Source organism: Oncorhynchus keta, chromosome 1, assembly GCF_023373465.1.
Source record: "Oncorhynchus keta strain PuntledgeMale-10-30-2019 chromosome 1, Oket_V2, whole genome shotgun sequence".
NCBI classification, from domain to species: Eukaryota; Metazoa; Chordata; class Actinopteri; order Salmoniformes; family Salmonidae; genus Oncorhynchus; species Oncorhynchus keta.
Genome location: NC_068421.1, coordinates 25,060,806 through 25,086,929, shown reverse-complemented (window position 1 = coordinate 25,086,929; position 26,124 = coordinate 25,060,806). Strand labels below are relative to the sequence as shown.

Genomic DNA, 26,124 nt, shown 5'->3' with positions numbered 1-26,124 from the left:
AGAAATATATCAGTATTACATTGGTGTGTGTGTGGGTCCAACATGTTCCCCAATACACATTTCTGAATGTCAAGAAAGGTCTTTGAGGATAAGGAACTGATTTTGCAAGGAGAACAGTGAAGTCTGAAATCTGATGGTCAAAATATTGACACATTTTGAGAAGGTATGAGTAATGAATTTGTTGTGCGCATGGGGATTTCTGTACAAATTAATTACTGATGTGTTGTAGAATAATGGCTGAAGCAGGAACAACCCACACACTATAGTGCCAGATGTACATTTATTTTACAGGTTACATAGCGTGATATTAGTCTGGTAAATATGTATCCATACTACAAGCGTGGGATGGCATTATTCTAAAAAACACGTAAATCCGTCCCTCATTGATAGCCTACTTAGTATGCGTAGATGAACCACGTGGCCTAAATAATAATTGCATTAGCATGCCACCGGGGCATGGCTGAGCGTTTCTTGAAATATATTTATAACTAACCACATAGTTGGTTCATCTGTGTCGTTTACACTGGAGCTATTTAGCATAGTGGGCAGAACCAGTAAGGAGATGGGGCGAAGACAAGCATGAGCTAGGGAGATCCTACTGATCCTATTGTAGAATCAGTCATTTGCATATTGATGTTAGGGAACGGCTCCTCTGAAGTGAGCGTGTGCACAAACCAATTTCGACTGTGCACAGATGTTTAATTAATCGATGAGAACATTATTAGGTGTTGAGAAAACGTTCTAAACGGATGCTTCAGTTTCATATCCCCTGTGACGTGTCTAGGTTTTTGTGTCTCTGGTTTCCTTTTGCAAGGGTGGAGACTTCGTTCTAACGGGTATAAACACAAATTAATCACACAGCTGACCAAATTACGCAAAATATTACTTCTGGGTTAACAGAGATTAAATATAGTATGTCCAGGTGTGCTTGATAAAATGTGTTATTAACCAAGACTGCAAGAACCCCAGAATCTAACTCACCAATGTTCCCCTCTTTGCCCTGCATGTTCAGTTGTTGCTGATGTAGTTCTTGTTGGCTTCATCATGGAGAACATGTTTTTTAAAAGAGGAAACGTCACAATCTTGAATCTTTTTGTTCAATTTTTATTCATACCTCCAATCTCAACTTCACATCTACCAGAAAGCCACTTTATCTTAGTCTCTATTAGGCAAAGTCATTGGCAAGTCAAAACCCACGCACAGCGCAGGTTCGATTCTCTTGTCAGTGTGTGTAGACTGCAGATATACACAACGTATACGTACAGTATACCATATATAAATCTAATTAAGAATCATTTTACAGATCAAAACAGGTCTAAAAAACAAAACATTGGGTTTTTGAACTGAGCTACACCAGTAAGATAATGCCAAGACACACTTGTTAGAAGTGTTCAGTAGTCATTTGTTCAGTAGTCATTTTCAAGGAGGTTGGGACTCCTGTAAGTTAGCCAGAGATTCAGCAAGGCATATTTCAATTAATGTAGTCAGTGAAGAACACAATGTATGCAGTGTTGATGACAACATAATTGCGCTGTCAAGACTTCTGGAGCCTTGTTTAGAGCTATAGAGCCAGAATAGCAATCATACTTGCTAATGCCAAAATATGTGAGAGCGAGTGCGAAAAAAAAAAAAGCTAATCAGATCTATAAGGGGACAAGAGTTTTATTTTTTAAGTGATTGCTTGTAATGCTGAATAATATGATTGAAATCCTGTGTTTTCTATGAATATTGTTACACTATGGTATAATAGCTTGTTGCATAAACAAACATCAACCATACCCTTATAAGTTCATAAGCACGAGCATAAGATGTTTACTCATATGATACATAACATGCTATAATTCTGCATAACAGCTAATTCCATACTTATAAACTAGTTGTAATGTTTTGTGGTATTGTCATGAATTTCAGAATTAGATGAGTTTAAGTTAACATTTGGAATGAATGACAATTAATACACCTATCTTATGGAGACATTCTAGTTGCTAACATGAGAAACCCAATGGGTATGTTACCGTGCTTCTTTCAGATTATTTGAAATGGTCCATTTCAATTACTGAAATAAATATAGAAATCCAAGCAATTTTATAACTCAAAAAGTCCATACACTTAAACAAAGTATTTCAATCACATTTTCACATATGAAATATAATCACATATTTGAAACATAACCTCTGCACATCTTTCAGTATAATATAGCTTGATTGTGAAAGGGATTTCTATAAAACAGAAATACTTTCCAATCACTGTTGTTCAGATCGTAAGATTTCCACAAATGATCAATAATAAACCTTGTGATATTAAAAGTCATCATATGACACGCTGCAGGAGAGCCAAGCCTAAAACATGTTCATTCAGTAACCTTGGAAACCCAGAACTAGTATCTAGCCTATAGTCAGTCTGTCATGAGAGATCACTCATTCAGTAACTCACCAATGCAACGCCAGCACACATTAAAGCCGGGGAGTCAAACATTCTCAACATACTTTAAAACGACTAAAACCAAATCGAAACTGTGTAGAAATCATATAATGGACTTTCATTCATACAGTTTCTTGACTGTGTCCAGCTTGTTATCAATCACCAAAATTAAAGCTAGACAGTCAGAATAGATGATTTTCTTTGTTGCACATTTTGATTGCGAGTAAATACTGTATAACACATTTTCAAAACGTCACTCGTTCATTGAGGACCGAATGCGGCCCCTGGGGCAAAATCCGTTTGACGCCCCTGCATTAAAGAGATAGATATCCACTCCTCCACAGTTCACGCACAACCCACTCCTGTCCTGTCTAACCCTGAAATATTTAAGAGAACAGTCACTCACAAAATCATGTAATTACATCATCAAGTGAACAGAAATGTATTGAAAGGAAATTTCAATCAAAGATACAGAGTAAGCATTCTATATTATATTGGATAAACATAATACTTTTTAGAATGCAAAAGGGCTTCCGTTTCACTATAACATAAGGGCTGCAATACCACTGAATTTCTTTCATTCACTATTTGGAAGGTCGTTAAAGTGCAGTACTGTTTCTCTTTTTGGAAGTGATTTTATCACTGAGCTCATGCCGCAGCTAGGGGTTACACTTCAGACATTGCCTACCTGAGGTTAATCCAGCAGGTATTTACTTGTCTTTCAATAAATCAATGATAAATAGCTAATTGAAAATGAATGACATCTTCTGAAGGCTTTATCTACCCTCTGTTATGGTTCAATTGAATTGTGTACAAATTCCAACCCAAACACTGGACATGGAGAGTGGGGGTGTGTATATGATTTGGAATAAGCAGGGATGCAGGTTGTTGATATGGATAAGCAAAGAGGTGTGTGTGTGTGTGTGTGTGTGTGTGTGTGTGTGTGTGTGTGTGTGTGGTTGAGTCAAGCCACTTGGCATGGACACAGAGATGTCCATATGGGCTGATTGTAAACTGTTAGCCAGAGAGGCTAATGCAAGGCTGCATCCAAACGCATGGGCATTATAAAAGGCAGTTTGGCTACATGTGCCAGAAATGAACTGTTGAGATGCATCCATGTGTGGAATGATAGAAATGTCACACTGTAGAAATTAACACATGTGCACACACACACACACACACACACAGAAACATACAGTACACTCAAGCACACATGCATACTAGACATGTCACAGACATATCTGGCATGCTTTTCTGAAGAAAACAGATTTCTTCATAGATTCTTGTACCCAGCTAGAGCTTTGATAACTTTCCTATATACATAAATAAACAATGAATATATGCTATGTATATATCTTGAAATATTCTATATTGAAATATATATATATATTTCAAATATATTTATATAATTTTTTTCATCCTCAAACATTTTTAAGAGATATAGTCACAGTTTAGTAATAAAACACTTACATAAGAACACAGGTCTCCCTAATTGTCTTGCTGCAGTATCCCTTTTTCAAGTATCAATGACTTCTTAGTCTGCATGCTGTCTTTTCCTACAGAAAAGACTACGGGTCAAGTTGTACTACATTCTCAGGTCTTATGGATCAGTACAAACTCATTTTGATAAATGTGCAACAAATAATGGAACTAATTAACACTGTGCATAAAACAACTCACCAGTAACTGATAAATAAAAGCTCTGTATTGTTGCCGTACTTTGAAAGTAGAAGTGACAGGCTAGCTATCATTCTTAAAAATGGATCAAAATACTGTTCCACAACTGATAAGTTGATAAGTCTGATGGACAATGAACTGCATTACCCAACTAGTACAACAGTGGCAATACCACGTAAAGCTCATTCATAAACCTTCAAGAAGACTCTAAATTCCATAAATTCCTGTTGTTAACAGGAGATCCATTTGCCACCAAGCATGGATGTTTTGACACGCCACATTACATATCCCCAACAACATCCTGCAATCTCTTAACGTTTCTCTTTATTGAGTACCTGTGAGAAGGAACCTCCTCCATCTAAGTCAATCATTATGCAAATTCCAACACAACAGCCTAGCTCTAGGTGATTAGGGAAACCAGCCCTGATGCACTGTTGAGCCCGGGGCAAAAACAAGGCAGTTGAGACATTTCAGTGGAAATGCGCTTGCACATACACATACTCTGTAATATATATTTGCTGGTGATCCTGCTACTCTAGAGCATGATCTGTGGTCACGATCAGAGGAGTTCATAAAAGGGACACTGCAGCGGGGACCTGTAGGGGAGGATCGGTATGGAACAGTCAAGGGAGTGTAGGAAGTCTTGAGACTGTAGGTCCCCTTTCCTCATCTATCTCTCCTCTTTTGTTTGTCTTTAGACACTCACAGAGCAGGAATGGGACCACCTCATTGAGAGGAGTTAAGGTGATGAGTAAAATCACATGCTGAGCTTTTTGTTGTCCTCCATTCCCCATGTGGCAATGGCTGACAGTACGATGTCCTTCCAACATTAAAAGACAAAGAAAAATAAGAGACAGAAGTGGCTTCAAGGTAAGCGGAGCTGTTGCCTTCCCACGATGCCTCAGTGCTGTGGGAACCACACTGTTCAATTCCTGTCTGTGATAGGGGCACGTCCTGACCTGCGGGGTCATGACCTCTGAGCTGGGGGACGGCAGCCGGTAGGCGGTCCCCTGTCACACTGGGGCCAGCTTGCCTGGCAGTCTGTTGGTCTCTTGTCTCTCATTGTTTTGTTTGCATACTTACACACAAACAGTTTCTATATTGCACACCATGCCCTCATGGCCTAAGCTCGTATGTCAGTTGTAAGCGCTTCTTTTGTCCTCAGCTTCTGAGCTGTAGTCCCTTAAGCCAATGCCCCTTTGAAGGTTCAGTAGAGAGCCTTTCATCTGTAGAGGGAAACAGAAAACATTAAAACCTTGCAAGTAACTATAATCATAGTTTCTTATGAGAAATATCTTTCACACTTTGAGACCCTGCACAAAAACCTAGAGGATTTGATTCTTAGCCTTGTGTTAATGCTTGTAACTGTATCTGTCCTCTGTGTTCCCTACCTGGAGTAATAGTACCACTGTTCCCTACCTGGTCTAATAGCAGCACTGTTCCCTACCTGGACTAATAGCACCACTGTTCCCTACCTGGTCTAATAGTACCACTGTTCCCTACCTGGACTAATAGCACCACTGTTCCCTACCTGGTCTAATAGTACCACTGTTCCCTACCTGGTCTAATAGCAGCACTGTTCCCTACCTGGACTAATAGCAGCACTGTTCCCTACCTGGTCTAATAGTACCAATGTTCCCTACCTGGTCTAATAGCAGCACTGTTCCCTACCTGGACTAATAGCACCACTGTTCCCTACCTGGTCTGATAGTACCACTGTTCCCTACCTGGTCTAATAGTACCACTGTTCCCTACCTGGTCTGATAGTACCACTGTTCCCTACCTGGTCTAATAGTACCACTGTTCCCTACCTGGTCTGATAGTACCACTGTTCCCTACCTGGTCTAATAGTACCACTGTTGCCTACCTGGTCTAATAGTACCACTGTTCCCTACCTGGTCTGATAGTACCACTGTTCCCTACCTGGTCTGATAGTACCACTGTTCCCTACCTGGTCTAATAGTACCACTGTTCCCTACCTGGTCTAATAGTACCACTGTTCCCTACCTGGTCTAATAGTACCACTGTTCCCTACCTGGTCTAATAGTACCACTGTTCCCTACCTGGTCTGATAGTACCACTGTTCCCTACCTGGTCTGATAGTACCACTGTTCCCTACCTGGTCTAATAGTACCACTGAGGATTTGATGATCTCTCTCCACTTCTGCAGCTCAGCGTCATGGTAAAGCTGTTGGGACTCCAGGAGCTGGGCCCACTCCATCTGCGTCTGGGGCAGTTTACTAGACAGAAATACACACATACTGTCAAACACACCCAGATGCCACGGCCAAGAGCAACTCAAAGCTAAGTATTGTTCAGGGGCAATTCTGCAGCATTGTTTTTTGAGGTTGGGAAAACAGGATGAAGCCCATGTGGTTTTCAGATGAAACTAAACAGGCATATGCAGTCTGGGTTTGACTAAGTACACATTCATATCAATTATAGTAATATGTAGGCAATAGGCATAATGCCAAAAACCTATGGGTGGTTAGCGACTTAGCGTACCTTTCATGTATCCGCAGCCCTTGCCAGGTGGTAAGATGCTGTGCAGAATACTCCAGCATCCACAGCTTATAGAACAGCATCATGTTGAGGAACACCAGCAAAACCAGGCTGAAGGAGGAGAGGAAAACAGAAGAATGTAAGGGACAAAGGAAAGAAGATGAGTAATGAAAGCTACACAGGTGCTTTAGTCTGCATATTCATTAACCTCTACAGGATCGTTGTCCAGACCTCGGGATGGTTGAGCTAATGTAGGCTAATGTGATTAGCATGAGGTTGTCAGAAACAAAACAAAAATCCCAGGACATAGACATATCTGATATGGGCAGAAAGCTTAAATTCTTGTTAATCTAACTGCACTGTCCAATATACAGTAGCTATTACAGTGAACAAATATCAAGCTATTGTTTGAGGAGAGTGCACAATTATGAACTTGAAAATATATGAATAAACCAATTAGGCACATTTAGGCAGTCTTGACAACATTTTGAATAGTATGCAATAGTTCATTGGATCAGTCTAAAACTTTGAACATATATTGACGCCATCTAGTGGCCAAAGTCTAAATTGCACCGGGGCTAGATTAATTCATTATGGCCTCTCTTACATTTCAAAGAAAAATACAAAAAAACATGTATTTTTTTTTATTATCTTTTACCAGATCTAATGTGTTATATTCTCCTACATTAATTTCACATTTCCACAAACTTCAAAGTGTTTCCTTTCAAATGGTATCAAGATTATGCATGTCCTTGCTTCAGGTCCTGAGCCAGAGGCAGTTAGATTTGGGTATGTCATTTTAGGCAAAAATTGAAAAAAAGGGGCGGATCCTTAAGAGGTTTTAATGAACCAGTTAAAATGAGGGAGGAGTATGTTTCCTGGTCAGGTCTAAGTGGTTTATCTTTAGCCAGATGTACCTTAGACAGATCCTATGGCAAGCAATGAAAGGAGAGGAGAGGAGAGGAGAGGAGAGGAGAGGAGAGGAGAGGAGAGGAGAGGAGAATCACATTCAGAAGACAAACAAAACAAATGTTTAACACAGAATCAGATTTTTGCTAACTACTAAATATTTCAAAGAGAGTTGAACTGAAATAACTACAAATGAAACACAAATTGTTAAGATGGATCTGAAAGTGAGTGTGTATACTGCATGTGTGTGTGTGTATGAGTGTGTACTCACACAAAGCTGATGATGAGCAGCAGTTTGGACACACTGTAGAGGGCGAAGCCTCCAGGAAGGTGCTCAGGCATGTGCCTGGTCTGAGTGGAACCTGAGGGGGGCAGCACAAACACGGACAAGGTCAACTAGATATATTTAACACAATATGATGTGTGGAAATGTATAACAGTGTATGTAATGTATGTACCTTATGAAAGTGTATAAGAATCTACAGTGCACTAAGAGTTTATAAGAGTATCAAAAATATAAAAGATATAATATATAATATATATAGTTTATATAATATAAACTTTTTTAAAGTGTCCCCCTGCCCTCTGACCTGTCACGCCCGCATGTTTGATGCGGTGGATGACCTCATCGTCGGTTGGCGTGGTGACGGGGCTGAGTAGGGCGTCGTCCAGGTGCTGGCTCCGTAGGTGGACCAGGGGTCTCTTCCTCCGTCTCACAGACGTCTTCACCCCCTTGATCTTGGGAGAAGGCAGGGTCGACCCCAAAACCACATCCTCCACCTTCGACAGCTCCAACTCTGACAGGGCACCACAGAAGCCGTTTTTACGTTCATACATTAGGATGGCATTCGGTCATCAGATTAAATGTTGCTGGATATTTGGTGTGACAGACATAACAGCTAGTAGAGGAATTTACCAAGATGGTGGAAATTCTCATCCAGCCCGCTCCAGAAGTTCTTCTCGATAAAGCCCTTCACTAATCCCCATGGCTGTTTTCTATAACGCAGCTCAGTGGACACCCTAGGGACAAGGCATCCACTGGTATAAGTTGAGGCAGTGTTTCTAAATGAACATGTAATAGTTTCAAGAGCCACATGTAATTACAACAGCTGCCATAAGGCCCTCCTCACCTTAACCGGCACTTGTTCTTGGCCACCCGTGTCAGCATGTAACGGTTGAGGGTGTAGAAGTAGTCGTGGTAGGGCACGTCGTGTGTGATGACCTCAGCATCGATGATGTAGCACTCACTCTCATGGCTGGCCTTGTACAGTGTCTGCGTCTCTGTGACCGTGGCTGTCTTGGGGGCCAGCGGGTTGGACAGGGAGATGGTGTACATGATCTCTCTCGTCTGGTTCCCCGCTGCATCGTCCTTCTTCCAGGGGTGAAACACTATATCTGTGTGGCATTATATGGATACACATTCGATCACTACATAGTCAAAGGACAACACCAATGGAAGAGACAATAATGTGATGCTAACGCCAACGGACAGAATGTCTGACTGACCTGAAAACCTGCGCTGCTCCATGAAGTCAGTCATAAACTGGGATTCTGTGAAGAGGATGTCATACATCTTGTCCACACTGAACTTGTAAACCTCATCGATGTACTGTCTCCCTTTAAGGTCATCGTGGAAGGCCTGCACCTCCCCTGCTGGAGAACCATAGAGGGAAACACACTTTAGATGAAGTGCCCTTGGGGACATAATATCATATGGAGACAGTATTACCAAGACTTAGCGGCATCACTGAAGAGCCTGTTTCATGCCATATATACAGTATATGCATCAAATCTGTTAATGGACGGAAGATTGAAGCCGTACCCTCGTCGTGGGTCTCGGAGGAGTCGCTAAGTTCAGTGGGGATGTCTTCATTGTCGTTGAAGTCCAGGGAGGTAGAGGGCACCAGGCCGCTGGCCTCCGCTAGCCTCTGTTCCAGCACCAGGGGTAAGGCCAGCAGTTCTCCGTCAGGGAGGCAGTCGATGTACTCCTCTGGAGGGAGGTCAAACTAGGACACACAGAGTGGGAAGGGGGGTGGGGGTCAGTCACTAGAAAGGCACTGTAGGATACTTTAGTACATAGTTACGAGTAGGATTGGGCTGTGTTTATGTTTTGGTTAACAAATTACAAAACATTCCCCATATGCAAGTTATAGGCAGAATAACAAATGCATTTCCCATTCCATCAAAACAAATAACATAACAGTAATTGATTTAACCTCTGACCTCTATTATGTCGCTGAGACTCACAGAGAGGGGCTCGCTGCTGATGGATGAGCTGATGGTGCTGTTGGTGATGATGCATTTCTTGTGTATGGATGGTGGGCTGCCATCGTGTTTGGCCTCCGCGCTGCTCTTAGACGAGTTGTCATTACTGATCTCATTCTCCTCGTTAGGGATCTCCTCACAGAACCTGCACCATCACCGTGGGGGAACAGGGACCAGCTGGAGGTTAGGGTTAGGAGTTCTGGAGTGTTGCTGAGAGGGATGTGAAGCGGTGCTGAGAGAGTGGTGTGTATTTGTGTATGCTTCAGTAATGAGGCCAGCCTCTCATAACAACCCGCAGAAGATCAAGGGCATTTTAACCAACCATGGTAATTGATGAGGCATTGTTTATATCTGTTGCCATGGAAACCACACCCACCCCATGGTGTTGAAGTCGTCGTCAGGGGGCACGTAGTCTTCGTCGTCACTGGTCAGGCCTAGTTCGTTGCCATAGCACTGATGGACAAAGTGCCATAGCTCTTTGGGGCACAGGGGCTAGAGCACAGGGTTAGAGACGACACTCAGTACGGCAGAGACTTGGATTCAATGGAAAAGAAAAGTAGCAATATACTGAACATGTAGATCTATTTGTGATGAGGTTAATTGAGGTTGCTGGCTTACTTTGTCCAGCAGTGCATTCTGCCATAATCTGAACATCATCATGTAGGTCCTGTCCCGTGCTCCAAATGAGGTGAAAAAGTGCTGTGAGGAGAGAATGGAAAAAATATATATATATATGCTCTGAAATAAGGCCAAGGAGAAGGTTTGAGCCTCCCCTCAGTCAGTGAATGCCAAAAATTAAGTCCCTATCCTGTCTTACCTTCTCACCATCTGTGGACACCTGGATGGCATTGGGGATGAGGCGGGCTGTCTTCTCCTTCGTCATGGTGCAGATGTCCTTCAGCCTCACTGTCAGCTGCACACACATGCAAGCAAAATAGTTTTTGTTCCAGCATTGCTTAATAATCAGATAAATATATCTGTTGAACTGTTACTGAACCACAATAATGCAATATATACTGTGATGCAAACTATAGAAATACAATCAATTCTATTTCAATATTGCAAACTAACCAACAGAGAAATATAGATAAGATCAAAAGAACAGAAAGCCCCAGGCAGAGGCCCAGTGCATACCAGCGTTTCCCAGCGGAAGATGTTGCTATAAAAACAGATCCAGTTTTCTGAGAGGTAGAGTCGGCCCTGCAGGAGGATGTCTCGTTGTAGGGCGCAGGAGTAATCTGCCAGCACAGGTCAGAGGTCAAATATCAGAGCCCAGGAAGAATACATCCACCCATCAAGGTCGGGGTTCATTATATTTCAACATAGTCAATTCAAAAGATGAATTACCTGAATTGATAGTTTAAATGGAATGGACTCCAACCAGCCAATGCAAACGTGTCCAAAACCAAAAGATGTTCCTATATCCACCGTATTGCTGACAGAATTGGTCATAGTTGCCTAGTATTTTGCGTTTGTAACTCACCCACGATGAGTCGCTCTGTGTCCGGTAGCTGCTTGAAGAGCTTCCTGAAGTCCTCATTACGCTGTTTGTATGTGGGGCTCAACACCTGGAGAGACGGAGAGCAACAATGATAACTTCTTGAGAGAGGGACGACTCACACATACACATTCCTGAACACACGCTCTCTATCTCACACATACACATTCCTGAACACACGCTCTCTATCTCACACATACACATTCCTGAACACACGCTCTCTATCTCACACATACACATTCCTGAACACACGCTCTCTATCTCACACATACACATTCCTGAACACACGCTCTCTATCTCAAACATACACATTCCTGAACACACGCTCTCTATCTCACACATACACATTCCTGAACACACGCTCTCTATCTCACACATACACATTCCTGAACACACGCTCTCTATCTCACACATACACACTCCTGAACACACGCTCTCTATCTCACACATACACACTCCTGAACACACGCTCTCTATCTCACACATACACACTCCTGAACACACGCTCTCTATCTCACACATACACATTCCTGAACACACGCTCTCTATCTCACACATACACATTCCTGAACACACGCTCTCTATCTCACACATACACATTCCTGAACACACGCTCTCTATCTCACACATACACATTCCTGAACACACGCTCTCTATCTCACACATACACATTCCTGAACACACGCTCTCTATCTCACACATACACATTCCTGAACACACGCTCTCTATCTCACACATACACACTCCTGAACACACGCTCTCTATCTCACACATACACACTCCTGAACACACGCTCTCTATCTCACACATACACACTCCTGAACACACGCTCTCTATCTCACACATACACATTCCTGAACACACGCTCTCTATCTCACACATACACATTCCTGAACACACGCTCTCTATCTCACATATACACACTGGACTGCATCCATTTTCACATTTTATACAAAAGCACAATCCCCTGTTGACATTTAGCCAATTCAAAACATTAAATAAGCATGCTTTTGAGCATCGTGAGCATTCCTAATGAGAGTCACATTCCCAAGACAACAATATATAGTAACATCATTATACGAACACACACAATGCTGCTTTTTGTGGCGCAACAGTTAATATGTAGGACAGAGAGGGACAAAGACACAAATCAAATCTGTTCTGTTAGCAAACCCTTATGTAGCAATTGGTTTATCTTATCAAATTTAGTCTCTGTCCATTGTCGGTTAAGAAATGTTCTGTTCTCACACAGAGGAATTAATTCTCTCTTGTTACATTCTCAGGCATTAAGGTACATCTTATCTTGGGCCTGGATTCAGGCTTGTTTAAAGAGGGAAGTAATTGCTGTGACCCACAGCCAGTGTGAGTGCAGGGGTGAGGGCTCTATGTGTCTGAGCCAGATGTTGTCTTTTAACAGGAACAGCTTCAGGAAACAATGCCTGCCAGTACGGTAACCAAATACACCCCTTCATGGGAAAAACCTCTCGCTGCTTCCATCTGAAGGAAAACATCAGACTGTTCACATTAACATCAACTAGCTACATACAGTACATGTTCTATACTCATATAACCAGAACAGCCCAGAATGGATAGACATAATCTGTTTCTGTTAAGCTATGAATGAAAACCACTGGTGCCTGTCAAGAAAACTTGGTAAATTCGAGAACTTTGAAGGCTGGAAAAATGGATTATGAGTCGGACATATTTACAGTCTAGAAATGTTCACAGAAAGTACTCTCTATAACTGCCTAACATATCAAGAGTATTAGAGCTCCCATTTCACAACAAAAGCCTGCCTATTCCCCTTAAACTGCAGCCTTCTTACTTTGTCCAGGGAAAGGGTACATGGGTACTATGGGAATGCAAATAGCTACTGTCTCATGCCTTTAATTTAATTTGCTCTCAAAAATATAATTGCGGGAGGGAACCACAGAGTTATGCTCTTGGAGCAGGTACAGTACACAAACTGCCCATCCCAACCTTCTCACCCCTCTTCCCTCCCCGCCGCTACCCCTCCTGGCATCAGCTCTCTGGGGGGAGGGTCAGTCACTTACTGCAGGGACCTCCTCTGACTCCCAGTCCTGGTCTTGGTTGTCCAAGGCGACCCAGCCCCACTCCCAGCCAAACTCTCCCTGGGACGGATTCTGTGGGAGCCACCCAGCCAGGGCTTTATCCAGCTCCAGCACCACCTGCCAGTCTGACTCCAGTCCTCTGTGAGCCTCCTGAGCCTCCATATTCCACTCACTTCCCTCAGGCACACGGGCGGACACCTAAACCAGTGGTGCTCTTGTGGGGTCCTCAGAGCGGTCGATTTAAATGCGAGTGGGTTAGGGTCCAGGTCTGCTGCAGACAAACAGACAGAGCTGTTGTGTGTCCAGTGGTTGTTTCTTGGAGACTGCTGTGACTGACCCGGTATGGGTGCTACTCCCTTTCAGTGTGAGAGCTGGACCCAGCTGACTGCTGCCACATGATTCCAGTCCTCTCTCCCTCTCCCTCTGTCTCTATCAAACACAGAGAGGAGCTGCGGCCGTTGGCCTCTAGTAACCCTGGCCACAAGTCTTTTATTATAATGGCAGCTCTGGCAGGCATGCAGTGTTACCCTGTCCAGATCCAGACGCCTCAGAGTGCTTTGGTGAGCACAGCTCAGACACACCAGCAGCGAAAGCAAGAAAAATATCCTTGGTAAAGAGAAAAACACAGAGAAAGAGAGAGTGTTTCCTAACTGGAAAGGAGTGCAGCCCCGTCTCACTGGCTGACAAGGAGATTGAGTTACAGAGGACAGATGTGCACACAACCTTCAGTTACATCTATGCTCCGTGAAGAAAAACATGTCCATTAATCTTGAGTGGTGCGGCACGGAGTATTGCACCTCTGGGAGTATGTCCACTTCCCCTGTTGTTGACCATTCAGGTATTAGAAAGCAATTGCATGAGAGGCTTAACACATTTAGAGGTGTTACTATTACTAAACACCCCCCGGATCCCTGTGACCTATTTCCCTACTCTCTACCCCCCACAACTCTCCTGGCCCTTAAGGTCAAGTAATGCACTCCTGAAACCAGATCCCTGTCAGTTACTACGATCAGACTAGATAGACAGGCACAGAGATAGGTTGTTTTACCCAGCTCAGAGTCAGATGAGAACCAATCAGCACAGTGGTGGGAGGTGGACACGACAACAGCAACAAAACAAAAACTGTGGCTACATTTGGCACTCCATTAGTCTCAGTTGTGGATGGAATTGTGCCCTGGAATTCCGCTACAAGTTCTACACCTTTCCTGCTTACTCAATTTCCACAACCCCCCTCAACATCTAACCAAATCAGTGAGGAGAAATACGCTCCAGGAAACTGAATGTGAAGGGAAGCAAAATAATCCTCAGCACACTATTGAAACCAGTGCAGATCATTCACAGACCCCTCTCAGACGTGAACTGCTTTCATCCTGTTGAAAATGCCTCTGCATCCAGGGAATAAGGTTCCATCAGACGTTTGCGAGCCATGCAAGCCCACTCTCTTCTAAAACTGCATCCAAGAAAAACAGTCAGATAATCGAGTAGTATCTGAATTCAAAGTTTTTCCAAGAGCTTTTCCTAAAAAGGAAAATGAAGACTAAAGCAAACGCAGAAGCTATTGATACGACTATCTCCCATCTTCTCCAGGTGACAATGTGACAAGTCCTAGGACAGTGTAGCTGCCAGGTGGTGATGGGGCTATAGACAGTCCCCGAGGTGGCGGTTAATCATTAACCTGCTGGGTAAACAGAGAGAGATGTCGGAGACTGGCACAGTCAACCAGGGTGGGGCCCCATTAGTTTCAGGGATGGTTTACGGTCTATCCTCACACAAACAATGAGGCCAGTCTCTCACCCCACTGTCCGTAGGTTGCTACAAAACCATTGTAGAGAGGAGTGGTCAGGAAGGTGTATGCATGTGTATAGCCATTGTAAGTGGCACTGTCAAGGGAGTGTGTATGAATGTGCGTGTGAAGACTTTCGTCTCTATCTGAAACACACCTTTCTTTGTCAATTTCCCTGCCAATGGTCTGTTGATGCTGGGAGGGTCTGTTGATTAGAACCAGATGTGGGAACAGCTCAGCAGAGAGGTGCTGGCTGGTTTAGAAACACAGTCAAGCCAGGATCTCTGACTATTCACCCTGTCCTGCATAAGACACACTGCTGTAAAAAACATGTGTTAGGAGATCTACAGTGGTGTCCTTTGTGTGAGAATCTACCTCAGAGTAAACATGTCTGTCCCCCCCCTCTCTCATATGCAGGGGAGATAAACTATAATGTTTTCATAGACCAGAGAGTATGAGGAGGCAGACATTTCACCTCACAAATCTCTAGGAGAAAAGCAGTCTCTTAAACCAGCCACTTTAGTCACTGTCGATACTATGAGCCACTACATTCGGTGTCTGGCAGACATTGATTTCCTTGTTAATACCTCAACTCCCTGCGTAGGTCCTGTACAGTTGCCATGAAAGCATTGCAACAGAGTCATTAGGAAAGTTGATACGGCAGGGTGGGGCCTGTTGTGTGTCTCTACTGGGCTTAGACCTCATATCAGGACGGTTGTGATGTAATCCCAGTAGGTTCAGTGCCACGGGAGAACATCACTGCCTTGTAGAGAAACACAGTGACTGCATGGCCTACCACATAGCCTACCACATGCCCTCAGGTATAGCACTGCATCAGACACATACCAATATATGTTTCAATGGTCCAGAACAGAGATTAGGTATAATTACATAGTTAATGGGAGCAACATCATGTCTAGATTGGCATTATGAATGCTTTCCTTTAGTAATGGTAGAACAGTAGAGAAATGAATGTGAGTAGCTAAAGGTGAGAGTATCAGAAAGCATTAGATGTGGACCATGTTTTTCCTCAACATTCTGGAGAATCCCCATATCAGGTTTCACTATGCAACAATGCCCAACTATAACCAATGAGTCCATAATGACAAAACAAACACATTTGAAGACGTGTGAGGACTGGAACATGCTAACCAGTCTCATGCTCCATTCCCCTGTCATTCAAGGCATTCAGGGCTGCTCCAGACACTGACCATGGTCCATGGGTTTAGTATGATACATTGAGCAAACTGGCCTGTTGCAAAATGTTTTGCAATGGAAACTGTTTATCGTTTACTCTAGGAACCAAATGGAAGCAAACGGAACGAAACACGGAGGGACATACAATAATTCATCCATTAGAAACTCTTGTTTTTGTTTACCTCAAAAAAGAAACAAAAGAAAAATAAACATTTTCCATTTGGAGTAAACAGTTTCCGTTGGTGAAATTTTCGCAACAGACAAAATGTTTTGCAACGGTCTCCGACTAATGAATACACCCCTGTTGCATCACCACCATCACAGCTCTGAGAAGCCTATAGTTCCCCTTCACACAGCAGCCATTTTGAAAACACAATTTTTCCAGACACAACCACAATGTGGCCATGGCATTGGGTCATCTAACCACCATAGTGCTGCATATTGTGGCTTCGCTCTCAGGTGAAAACAACATACTGATCAACCAAATCAATGAGGGATGAGGAGCAGACAAGTGGAAAGGCAGACCAGCCAAGTGATCCAAGAAAAAGGAATAAGCAGAGAGATATTTGAAAAGTTGCACAAGAATACAAGTCATGCTTACTCTCAGGATGTGTTGTCTTTCATGCTAGGGAGAGAGGGGGAATATATAAACACAAAGAACAACAAAAGAAAGGAATAAAACAACAGAACAAGGGAAAAGAGTCCCACAGAGACACCATAGGAGAAACCATGGCTTCATAATACCACCATATCTGGGTATCAAATCCTTTCTCACATAAAGATGGCCAACTGAGCCATCAAGTAGATTTACTTGGCTGTTTTAGAAGAATCATAACGAAAGGAACTCATTTCAGCCCCATAAGAATGTACAGTGCCTTGCGAAAGTATTCGGCCCCCTTGAACTTTGCAACCTTTTGCCACATTTCAGGCTTGAAACATAAAGATATAAAACTGTATTTTTTTGTGAAGAATCAACAACAAGTGGGACACAGTCATGAAGTGTAACAACATTTATTGGATATTTCAAACTTTTTTAACAAATCAAAAACTGAAAAATTGTGCGTGCAAAATTATTCAGCCCCCTTAAGTTAATACTTTGTCTGGTGTGTTCCTTGTTCTTCATGATTCTCTCTGCGCTTTTAACGGACCTCTGAGACTGTCACAGTGCAGGTGCATTTATACGGAGACTTGATTACACACAGGTGGATTGTATTTATCATCATTAGTCATTTAGGTCAACATTGGATCATTCAGAGATCCTCACTGAACTTCTGGAGAGAGTTTGCTGCACTGAAAGTAAAGGGGCTGAATAATTTTGCACGCCCAATTTTTCAGTTTTTGATTTGTTAAAAAAGTTTGAAATATCCAATAAATGTCGTTCCACTTCATGATTGTGTCCCACTTGTTGATTCTTCACAAAAAAATACAGTTTTATATCTTTATGTTTCAAGCCTGAAATGTGGCAAAAGGTCGCAAAGTTCAAGGGGGCCGAATACTTTCGCAAGGCACTGTAGCAACCTTGTCTCTTAGTACACTGGCCGGCAACCTTGTGTTAAGTCAGGACCTCTTGGTGTAATGGTCTTGGTGTTGGACTGAGATCACTGGATCAGGCTGTCACCACACTTTCGCTACAAGACGCTTCTGTCTGTCAAACATTTCATCTATGAATCACATCTGTAGTAAGGTATAGGAATTTGCAACAAAATGGACACTTTTATTCATCCTCACAGCATTTGGTTCATTCATTATTCATCAGTAATTTTTCTGATTAATTCAGCATGCCATCACACTGTAACCCTAGACTCTTAGAACTCTAAATCCCACTGGTTAGCATCCTGGGTAAGCCTGAGCTCCATATGAAAGTGACCTTTGACATATAACCTTATGTGATTCACACACACACACACACACACACACACACACACACACACACACACACACACACACACACACACACACACACACACACACACACACACACACACACACACACACACACACCTCTTAACAGAAAGAGTAAGAAGAGGATGAAACTTACATTGTACCAGCTCTGGCTCTTCTGTAGACAGCGAGGAACAAAGCAGATAGGAGAGAACAAAGACAAGTGTAAGTCAATGAGACAAGGATACACCAATACTTGGCCACAGGGCTCAATATCATAAACACATAGAGGTCAAGGGACGATAAAAACCGACAGTGAGTATTTATAGAATGTGTGAATGTCAACCTCTGGGTGGGCACCTCCTACATTGAAAACAGACCTCTGCTGCTATCCAACAGAGTTGTATCCCTTTGAGCTTGTCACATATTTTAGTTAGACTTTTCAACGATTTCTTTGTTGTTTTTGGGCCTCACAAATATTCATTTGCATGGATATTTGATAAGCAGATGGTAGATTGGGCTAGGGTTGTGTGTGGTACAATATATTTATCTTTGTTTCTAAGTGTTTAAAATAATGTATTAACGATTTAGAGTTGCTTCTAAATGCTTGCGTATAGACATGAATTGTGTACTGCTGTGTGTTGTATATTTTCTAACAGCAGAGGGCAGTGTACACACTGTTATTGGCAGGACCATAACAAGAGTGCTTATTCCAACCATAACTCACCTGCTTCTGTTTTATGGGGCTATAAAGAGAGTGTAATACGTCTCACCATTGTGATCCGAGAGGTAGGCATGCTAGGGGGATCCAGTGGGTGAATAAATGGCAGGATAATCAAGCACGATTTTAGCGGTAAATAAATGTCAGTTTGTGTCAAGTAGTAAATAGCAGGAGTAGAACAAAATGGCTTCCCCTTGACGTCATAAAAAAATTTAACCAGGCAACTACAAATAATATGTTTTGTCATTTCAGTGACAACATACAAGAGGCATACTGGTGCGAGGCTACTACTGTCAATCAATCCTTTGGAGATGTGAATGTAGATAATCCAATATTTCAGCTATCAGATAAGCGTGTAGTGTTTCCTGTCTGAGAGTTGTGAGGCCCCAGTCCTGTCCCTGGGCTTTGGGCTCTGACGTGGACAGGGCTAATCTTATCTGAAGGTGACAGAGGCGTGAGAGACGACTTAAGCCTTAAGGTGTCTGCAAAGTGTGTGTGTGTATGCCTGCCATTGTAAATGTGTTTTGGAGTTGGTGTAATTGCATGTTTGTAAGTGCATCTTTATAGCCTACATGTGTGTAAATGTGCATGCATGTCTAAATCACATATTTGCTTCCCCACGAAGCACATGTGTGTCTGGGGATGTGTGTCAGCAGCACTACGAATCAGGTTAACACTGATTAAGTGGACTGTGTAACAGAGAGAGCTTGTGTACGGTAGTAGTGTCTTGGCCTGGATTCCCCTGAGGCTCAGAAAGGCCTGGAACGACTAGTTACTTTACACAACCAGGCCAGAGTCAGGGTCAGCTCTCTCAACCAACCAACTGGGCCAAACCAGAACTGGCCAGCACTAGCTGTAACCCAGACAAACCTATCAGGTATAACCCACATAGCTTCAATCAACACTAGAACAACAACGTAGTTCTGATGAACAGAACTGAGCAGGCCTGTTCAACCTAGTGGAACAGTAAATAAAGACTGTAGCACCAAGCCTAAATAATAATCAGATCTAAGTGCATACATTTTCATACTTTTTCACACTGGTCTCCCATGGGAATTGAACCCACAAACAACTGCTAAATCCCAAAATTCCACAACTACTAAAACACATAACCAACCATGCTCTACCAACTGAGATGTTATATCAACGTTTTGATATATAACATTGTACAAAAGGAGGGACACTTTAAGGGGGGAGGAGAGAGAGGAGAGGAGGAAGTTCTGGTCTGAGACAGGAAATGGAAACAGGTAGGGGCGCTGACTGACATCACACCACAGGAGGCTGCTGAGGGGAGGATGGCTGGAAAGGAGTAAATGGAAACCATGTCTTTGATACCACTCCATTTATTCCTTCCCAGTCACTACTATGAGCCCATCCTCCCCAATTAAGGTGCCACCGGCCACCTGTGCATCACACATCTACAGATGATGGGAAGAGAAGGTCATTGGTCAAATCAGGCTAGGGGATCAATGGGCAAATAAAAGCAAGAGGAAATGCTTACTTTAATCAGGTTAAGTCTGTCATACTGAAAGGAAATTAAAGAGAAAATGAAGAGTTAACCAACATGAAGGAAAGAGATCAGAAACAAGAGAGGGGAAAAGGCTTTGTTTTTGATTTACATGTGTACTAAGAGTACTAGGCTAAAACACTAAAATATCCAGGTTTGCGTATTTGTAGTGCCAAGACACACTATTGTCCTATCTAACTCTACTTTCATGATGTGTCCATGTCTCAGTGTTTTGGTCTGAGATGGGTCTTTATGCTGAGTCTCTATGTACTCTCTCTGTAGTGCTGCTTACTGTTTACAGTTCCATAAACAGCCTCATTGATTGGTGACAGTGGGAGACTGAGCAGAGCCGTCATCACTGAAGCGGCCAGCCAATTAGTTAGTGTGGGAACGCCGGCCCAGGTCCTATACAGAGAGGAGCCCCTCTCCCTGCCTGTCTGTCTGTGTGTTTCTGGATTGCATTAGACTAGGGTGACAGAGCTCACGTTGCCTGGGCGACTGCACACAGTGCCAGGGTCATGTGACTCCTGCTGACCGCCGGCTGGGTGCTCACGCGGGACCAGAGAGGGTTGGCACTCGGCCACACCACGGGCCTGAGGGGTGATGTCATCGACTGGGTGTGCTGTGAAATGGGACAGACACCGCCTGAACACCAACTCAACTGACCAAATGTCGCTTGGCTGCCATTTACCCCATCCTGTCTGCCTGTCTCATAGTCCGTGACAAAGCTGAATGTAGCCGAATGCAGCGAATGTGCTGATGTGCAAGGGTCCTTACATGAGAATGCTGTAACTAACCGGTGACACATGGCCTCTGCTGCTGTCTTGTCTGAGGAGAGGAGTGGTGTATTCTGGGCTTTTGATGTGAGGCAGAGAAAAGGAGCTTCTGATGTAGAAATCTCTAGGGTCATCAAAAATTAATGTCACACAGGAGTGGTGGAAAGGGATGCGGAAGGAATTTTACAGTCTCCCCCTGCCACCGTCCCTCTGCATTCAGGCACATACTCAGCATCTCAGAGATTAGGGTGCTCTTAGTTTAGACACAACAACGAGCTATGTTGAAGTTTTAATGGACTTGGGACAGGGGTTGGAGGAGATGGAACAGAAGCACACTGAGACAAGCTGGGAGAGAGATGTGTCTGAAAGCCAGCAGCCCTGCAGGGAGTTAGATGAGAGGAAAGGTGGCAGGGTGGCAGAGGGGGGTAGAGGAGAAGGTTATAGCAACATGGATACCATCTGCAGGGAGTGTGTTCAGATGGAAGAGGTGGGTGGAGGGGGCACAGGACAGCTCACAAGACATGGAGGTGGGGTGGGATTAAAGAACAGAAAAGAGTAATGCTTACTTTGGAAAGTCGCTTGTGAGACTAGCATGCATCAGGAGAAGAACAAAGAAATCAGAAACTAAAAAACTGCAAGATACAACAGCTGAAAGAACCCATTTTTTTTAAACAGTCAGTTTCAGATCACAGACATTTCATATGGCGGCAGCGAAAGTAAGAGAAAGCAAGCGCTCTGTGTCAAGAAGAAAGGATGAGAGAAGAGGAGAACACAATGACAAAAGCAACAGATGTCTGACACCACAAGGACTGGGGAGCACTGTGAACAGTGAGTGAATGGGAAAACGGATGAGAGGTGAGAGAGCCATTACTGCCAACTACCACACTCCTTATCACTTCACAACAATAAGATTTTCAGTGGAGGAAAGTACTAAATATATCACCCAATATTCTCATGTTCATGTTTTGCTTGAGATGTACGCTGAGTTACCCACAGTCAAAGCTCCTGTCCTTCACTCCACTACCTTACTCTTCAATTCAGATTCTGATGAGCGAGAAGTGAGACTACAGCCTCTTGACCTGCCTACTACCCTCTGTCAGAACGAGCCTTGCAGAGTTGAGATAGCTGCAGTTAATGACTGCCTGAGTGCTGCGATGGAGTGGGCTGACTGACTGAGTGCCCGGCCTGTGATTACAATGCTGCTCTGATAGGACCAGATGGGTCCAGGGGATGTAGGGAGGGAGAGAGGGATGGAGGGTGGGAAAAGGGAGGGAGGGAGAAAGGGAGGGAGGTAATAAGGGAAGAATACAGTGAATACAGTGAATCTGAATACAGTGAAGCATCTTTCCTGATGATGATGGGTCCTTATCCACAATTGATGTGCTGAGGGTCTCGTTACTCAGTCTATGATTGGCCAATTGTACGAGAGTGACAGTTAGATCTGACCTATAGTTTGAGGATGGGAGTTGGACATTACCCTATCAGAGTCATAGCAGCATTTATCAGGAGTACATTATACCACTGTCAATTGGGGCTACATGAGGATGGCATGTTTGATCCAGTATGGTGTGCCTAATGCAGAGGTATGATGGGGGTAAAATCACTATGGAATGGAAAATAAAAGCTGATAAAACCATGCCGTTTCACAAGATATCACTATATCTCACTCCTTCTCGTTGACTATTTCTTACAGAACATGTTTTATGGAATGCAGGAAGACAATACGACTTTACTGGCAACATTTGGAGGTTATCAAGACACTATGTCAGGGGTAAACAGTAAAAAAACAAAAATCTTATCACAAAACATAATTAATCCCCCTGTATCACCCCAGTGATCACCAAATAAATGTTGATTTCAGATTGTATTGGAAGTGATGTTCAGGGAGGATACAAATGTCTTGCTGAACTGACGTGATAGGCCAGACTGACATTATTTATTTGTGAGTTATGAATGCACTCTATGATGAACTAGTCATTTTGAAAACGGCACTGTTGGCAGTACTATTTGAGACTATGACCTACTGTCTTGTAGTGTGATTGGTGGAAGAGGACTATGCCCCTGTACTGTGCTGTAGTGTAATTGGTGGAAGAGGAATATGATCCTGTACTGTGCTGCAGTGTGATTGGTGGAAGAGGACTATGATCCTGTACTGTGCTGTAGTGCGATTGGTGGAAAGAGGACAATGATATTGTACTGTAGTGTGGGTGGTGGAAAGAAGAGGGCACTGAGACGGAGACGGCCCACCTGCGCAGTGAGGCTCACCTTGGAGTTCTTGCCTCCGCTGCGGGCGGACTGCAGAGAGTAGGTTCGCTGGACCACTTGCTCGGGGGTGGAGGGAGACTTATCAGAGGAGTGTTCCGAGTGGCCCTTCTCCACCATATTCTCACCAGGCTCCAGGCTCTGGTGCGTAGGTGAGCGCGAGCGTTTAGGTCGCAGGACGGGCGAGCAAGCAGGCGTACTCCTGTTCGAGTTACTGGCAGTGCTGGGGGTGAGAAAGAGAGAGAGGGAGTATTAATTATATTTCTCTAAACACTTTCATCACATCATGAAACTACATATTCTGCACTGTTTGAAAATGTAGGGACGGAGCAAAACCCATTGACACACATTACATGAATAACATAGTAGTAACTAATAGTACCACTCTACAGTTCTTTAAACACCTTATCTAAGTGTAAGCCATTTTCTTTACACTTATTTTACCAGGTAAGTTAAGTTGACTGAGAACATATTTATAGCAACGACCTGTGGAATAGTTATATGGGAGAAGAAGGGGGATGAATGAGCCAATTGGAAGCTGGGGGTGATTAGGTGACCGTGATGGTATGACGGCCAGATTGGGAATTTAGCTAGGACACCGGGGTTAACACCCCTACTCTTATGATAAGTGCCATGGGTTCTTTACTGACCACAGAAAGTCAGGTCAGCTGTTTAACGTCCCATCTAAAAGACTGCCCCCTACACAGGGCAATATCCCCAATGACTGCCCTGTCCCCAATCACTGTGCCTCCTACTGGCCCTCTAACTTCCAGCAGCATCTGGTCCCCCATCAAGGGACCAACCAGGACAAACCCAGCTTAGCTTCAGAGGAAAGCCAGCAATGGGATGCAGGGTGGTATGCTGCTGGCTAAATGTTAATGATGCTAATGTGTTGCCGTCCCACAGGTAATGCTAGGCCTACTAGTGTACCATGTAAAGACCGAGACGTATGTTCCCATTCATCCCCGGAGTGAGTATTCAGGTTATATCACAGCAAATAGGCTTGAAAGCTACCCACTAATACAGTTAATAACAACAGCAGCTAGCCTACATAATCCAAAGACCAAAAACAACAGCAGCAGCTAGTCTACAAAACCCACAGACCAACAGCAGAAGCAGCAGCAGCTAGCCTACATAACCCACAGACCAACAACAGCAGCAGCAGCAGCTAGCCTACATAACCCACAGACCAACAACAGCAGCAGCAGCAGCAGCAGCTAGCCAACATAACCCACAGACCAACAACAGCAGCAGCAGCAGCTAGCCTACATAACCCACAGACCAACAACAGCAGCAGCAGCAGCTAGCCTACATAACCCACAGACCAACAACAACAGCAGCAGCAGCAGCTAGCCTACAAAACCCTCAGACCAACAACAGCAGCAGCAGCAGCTAGCCTACATAACCCACCGACCAACAACAGCAGCAGCAGCAGCTAGCCTACAAAACCCTCAGACCAACAACAGCAGCAGCAGCAGCTAGCCTACAAAACCCTCAGACCAACAACAGCAGCAGCAGCAGCAGCTAGCCTACATAACCCACAGACCAACAACAGCAGCAGCAGCAGCTAGCCTACATAACCCACAGACCAACAACAGCAGCAGCAGCAGCTAGCCTACATAACCCAAAGACCAAAAACAACAGCAGCAGCAGCAGCTAGCCTACAAAACCCTCAGACCAACAACAGCAGCAGCAGCAGCTAGCCTACATAACCCACAGACCAACAACAGCAGCAGCAGCAGCTAGCCTACAAAACCCACAGACCAACAGCAGAAGCAGCAGCTAGCCTACAAAACCCTCAGACCAACAACAGCAGCAGCAGCAGCAGCTAGCCTACATAACCCACAGACCAACAACAGCAGCAGCAGCAGCTAGCCTACATAACCCACAGACCAACAACAGCAGCAGCTAGCCTACAAAACCCACTGACCAACAACAGCAGCAGCAGCAGCAGCCAACAACAGAGCCTACATAACCCACAGACCAACAACAGCAGCAGCAGCAGCTAGCCTACATAATCCACAGACCAACAACAGCAGCAGCTAGCCTACATAACCACAGACCATAACCCACAGACCAACAACAGCAGCAGCAGCAGCTAGCCTACATAACCCACAGACCAACAACAGCAGCAGCTAGCCTACATAACCCACAGACCAACAACAGCAGCAGCAGCAGCTAGCCTACATAACCCACAGACCAACAACAGCAGCAGCAAGCCTACATAACCCACAGACCAACAACAGCAGCAGCTAGCCTACATAACCCACAGACCAACAACAGCAGCAGCAGCAGCTAGCCTACATAACCCACAGACCAAAAACAACAGCAGCAGCAGCTAGCCTACATAACCCACAGACCAACAACAGCAGCAGCTAGCCTACATAACCCACAGACCAACAACAACAGCAGCAGCTAGCCTACATAACCCACAGACCAACAACAGCAGCAGCAGCAGCTAGCCTACATAACCCACAGACCAAAAACAACAGCAGCAGCAGCTAGCCTACATAACCCACAGACCAACAACAGCAGCAGCTAGCCTACATAACCCACAGACCAACAACAGCAGCAGCAGCAGCAGCAGCTAGCCTACAAAACCCACAGACCAACAGCAGAAGCAGCAGCTAGCCTACAAAATATGGTCCTTCTG

General features: G+C 44.0%; 1 protein-coding gene across 9 annotated transcripts in view; it reads right to left on the bottom strand.

The window, feature by feature from the left end:
• Positions 1-1,083: 1,083 nt before the first annotated feature.
• LOC118397250 (protein Aster-B-like) overlaps positions 1,084-26,124 on the bottom strand; it is a 104,016-nt gene continuing 78,975 nt past the window's right edge. For 4 of the 9 annotated variants that reach the window (XM_035791955.2, XM_052518895.1, XM_052518903.1 and 1 more), the window contains 18 exons: positions 23,475-23,694; positions 18,363-18,383; positions 16,926-16,949; positions 11,258-11,342; positions 10,909-11,012; positions 10,592-10,687; positions 10,393-10,473; positions 10,151-10,266; positions 9,733-9,919; positions 9,332-9,515; positions 9,016-9,162; positions 8,640-8,904; positions 8,426-8,529; positions 8,100-8,306; positions 7,781-7,871; positions 6,604-6,711; positions 6,218-6,338; positions 1,084-5,324 (listed from right to left, as the gene is read on the bottom strand). In XM_035791955.2, coding sequence (XP_035647848.1) covers positions 5,235-5,324; positions 6,218-6,338; positions 6,604-6,711; positions 7,781-7,871; positions 8,100-8,306; positions 8,426-8,529; positions 8,640-8,904; positions 9,016-9,162; positions 9,332-9,515; positions 9,733-9,919; positions 10,151-10,266; positions 10,393-10,473; positions 10,592-10,687; positions 10,909-11,012; positions 11,258-11,342; positions 16,926-16,949; positions 18,363-18,383; positions 23,475-23,694 — 2,251 coding nt within the window. In that variant the 3' untranslated portion in view covers positions 1,084-5,234. The remainder of the gene's footprint in view (positions 5,325-6,217; positions 6,339-6,603; positions 6,712-7,780; positions 7,872-8,099; positions 8,307-8,425; positions 8,530-8,639; positions 8,905-9,015; positions 9,163-9,331; positions 9,516-9,732; positions 9,920-10,150; positions 10,267-10,392; positions 10,474-10,591; positions 10,688-10,908; positions 11,013-11,257; positions 11,343-16,925; positions 16,950-18,362; positions 18,384-23,474; positions 23,695-26,124) is intronic. The other 5 variants (XM_052518873.1, XM_052518885.1, XM_052518887.1 and 2 more) reach the window with 5 other exon arrangements.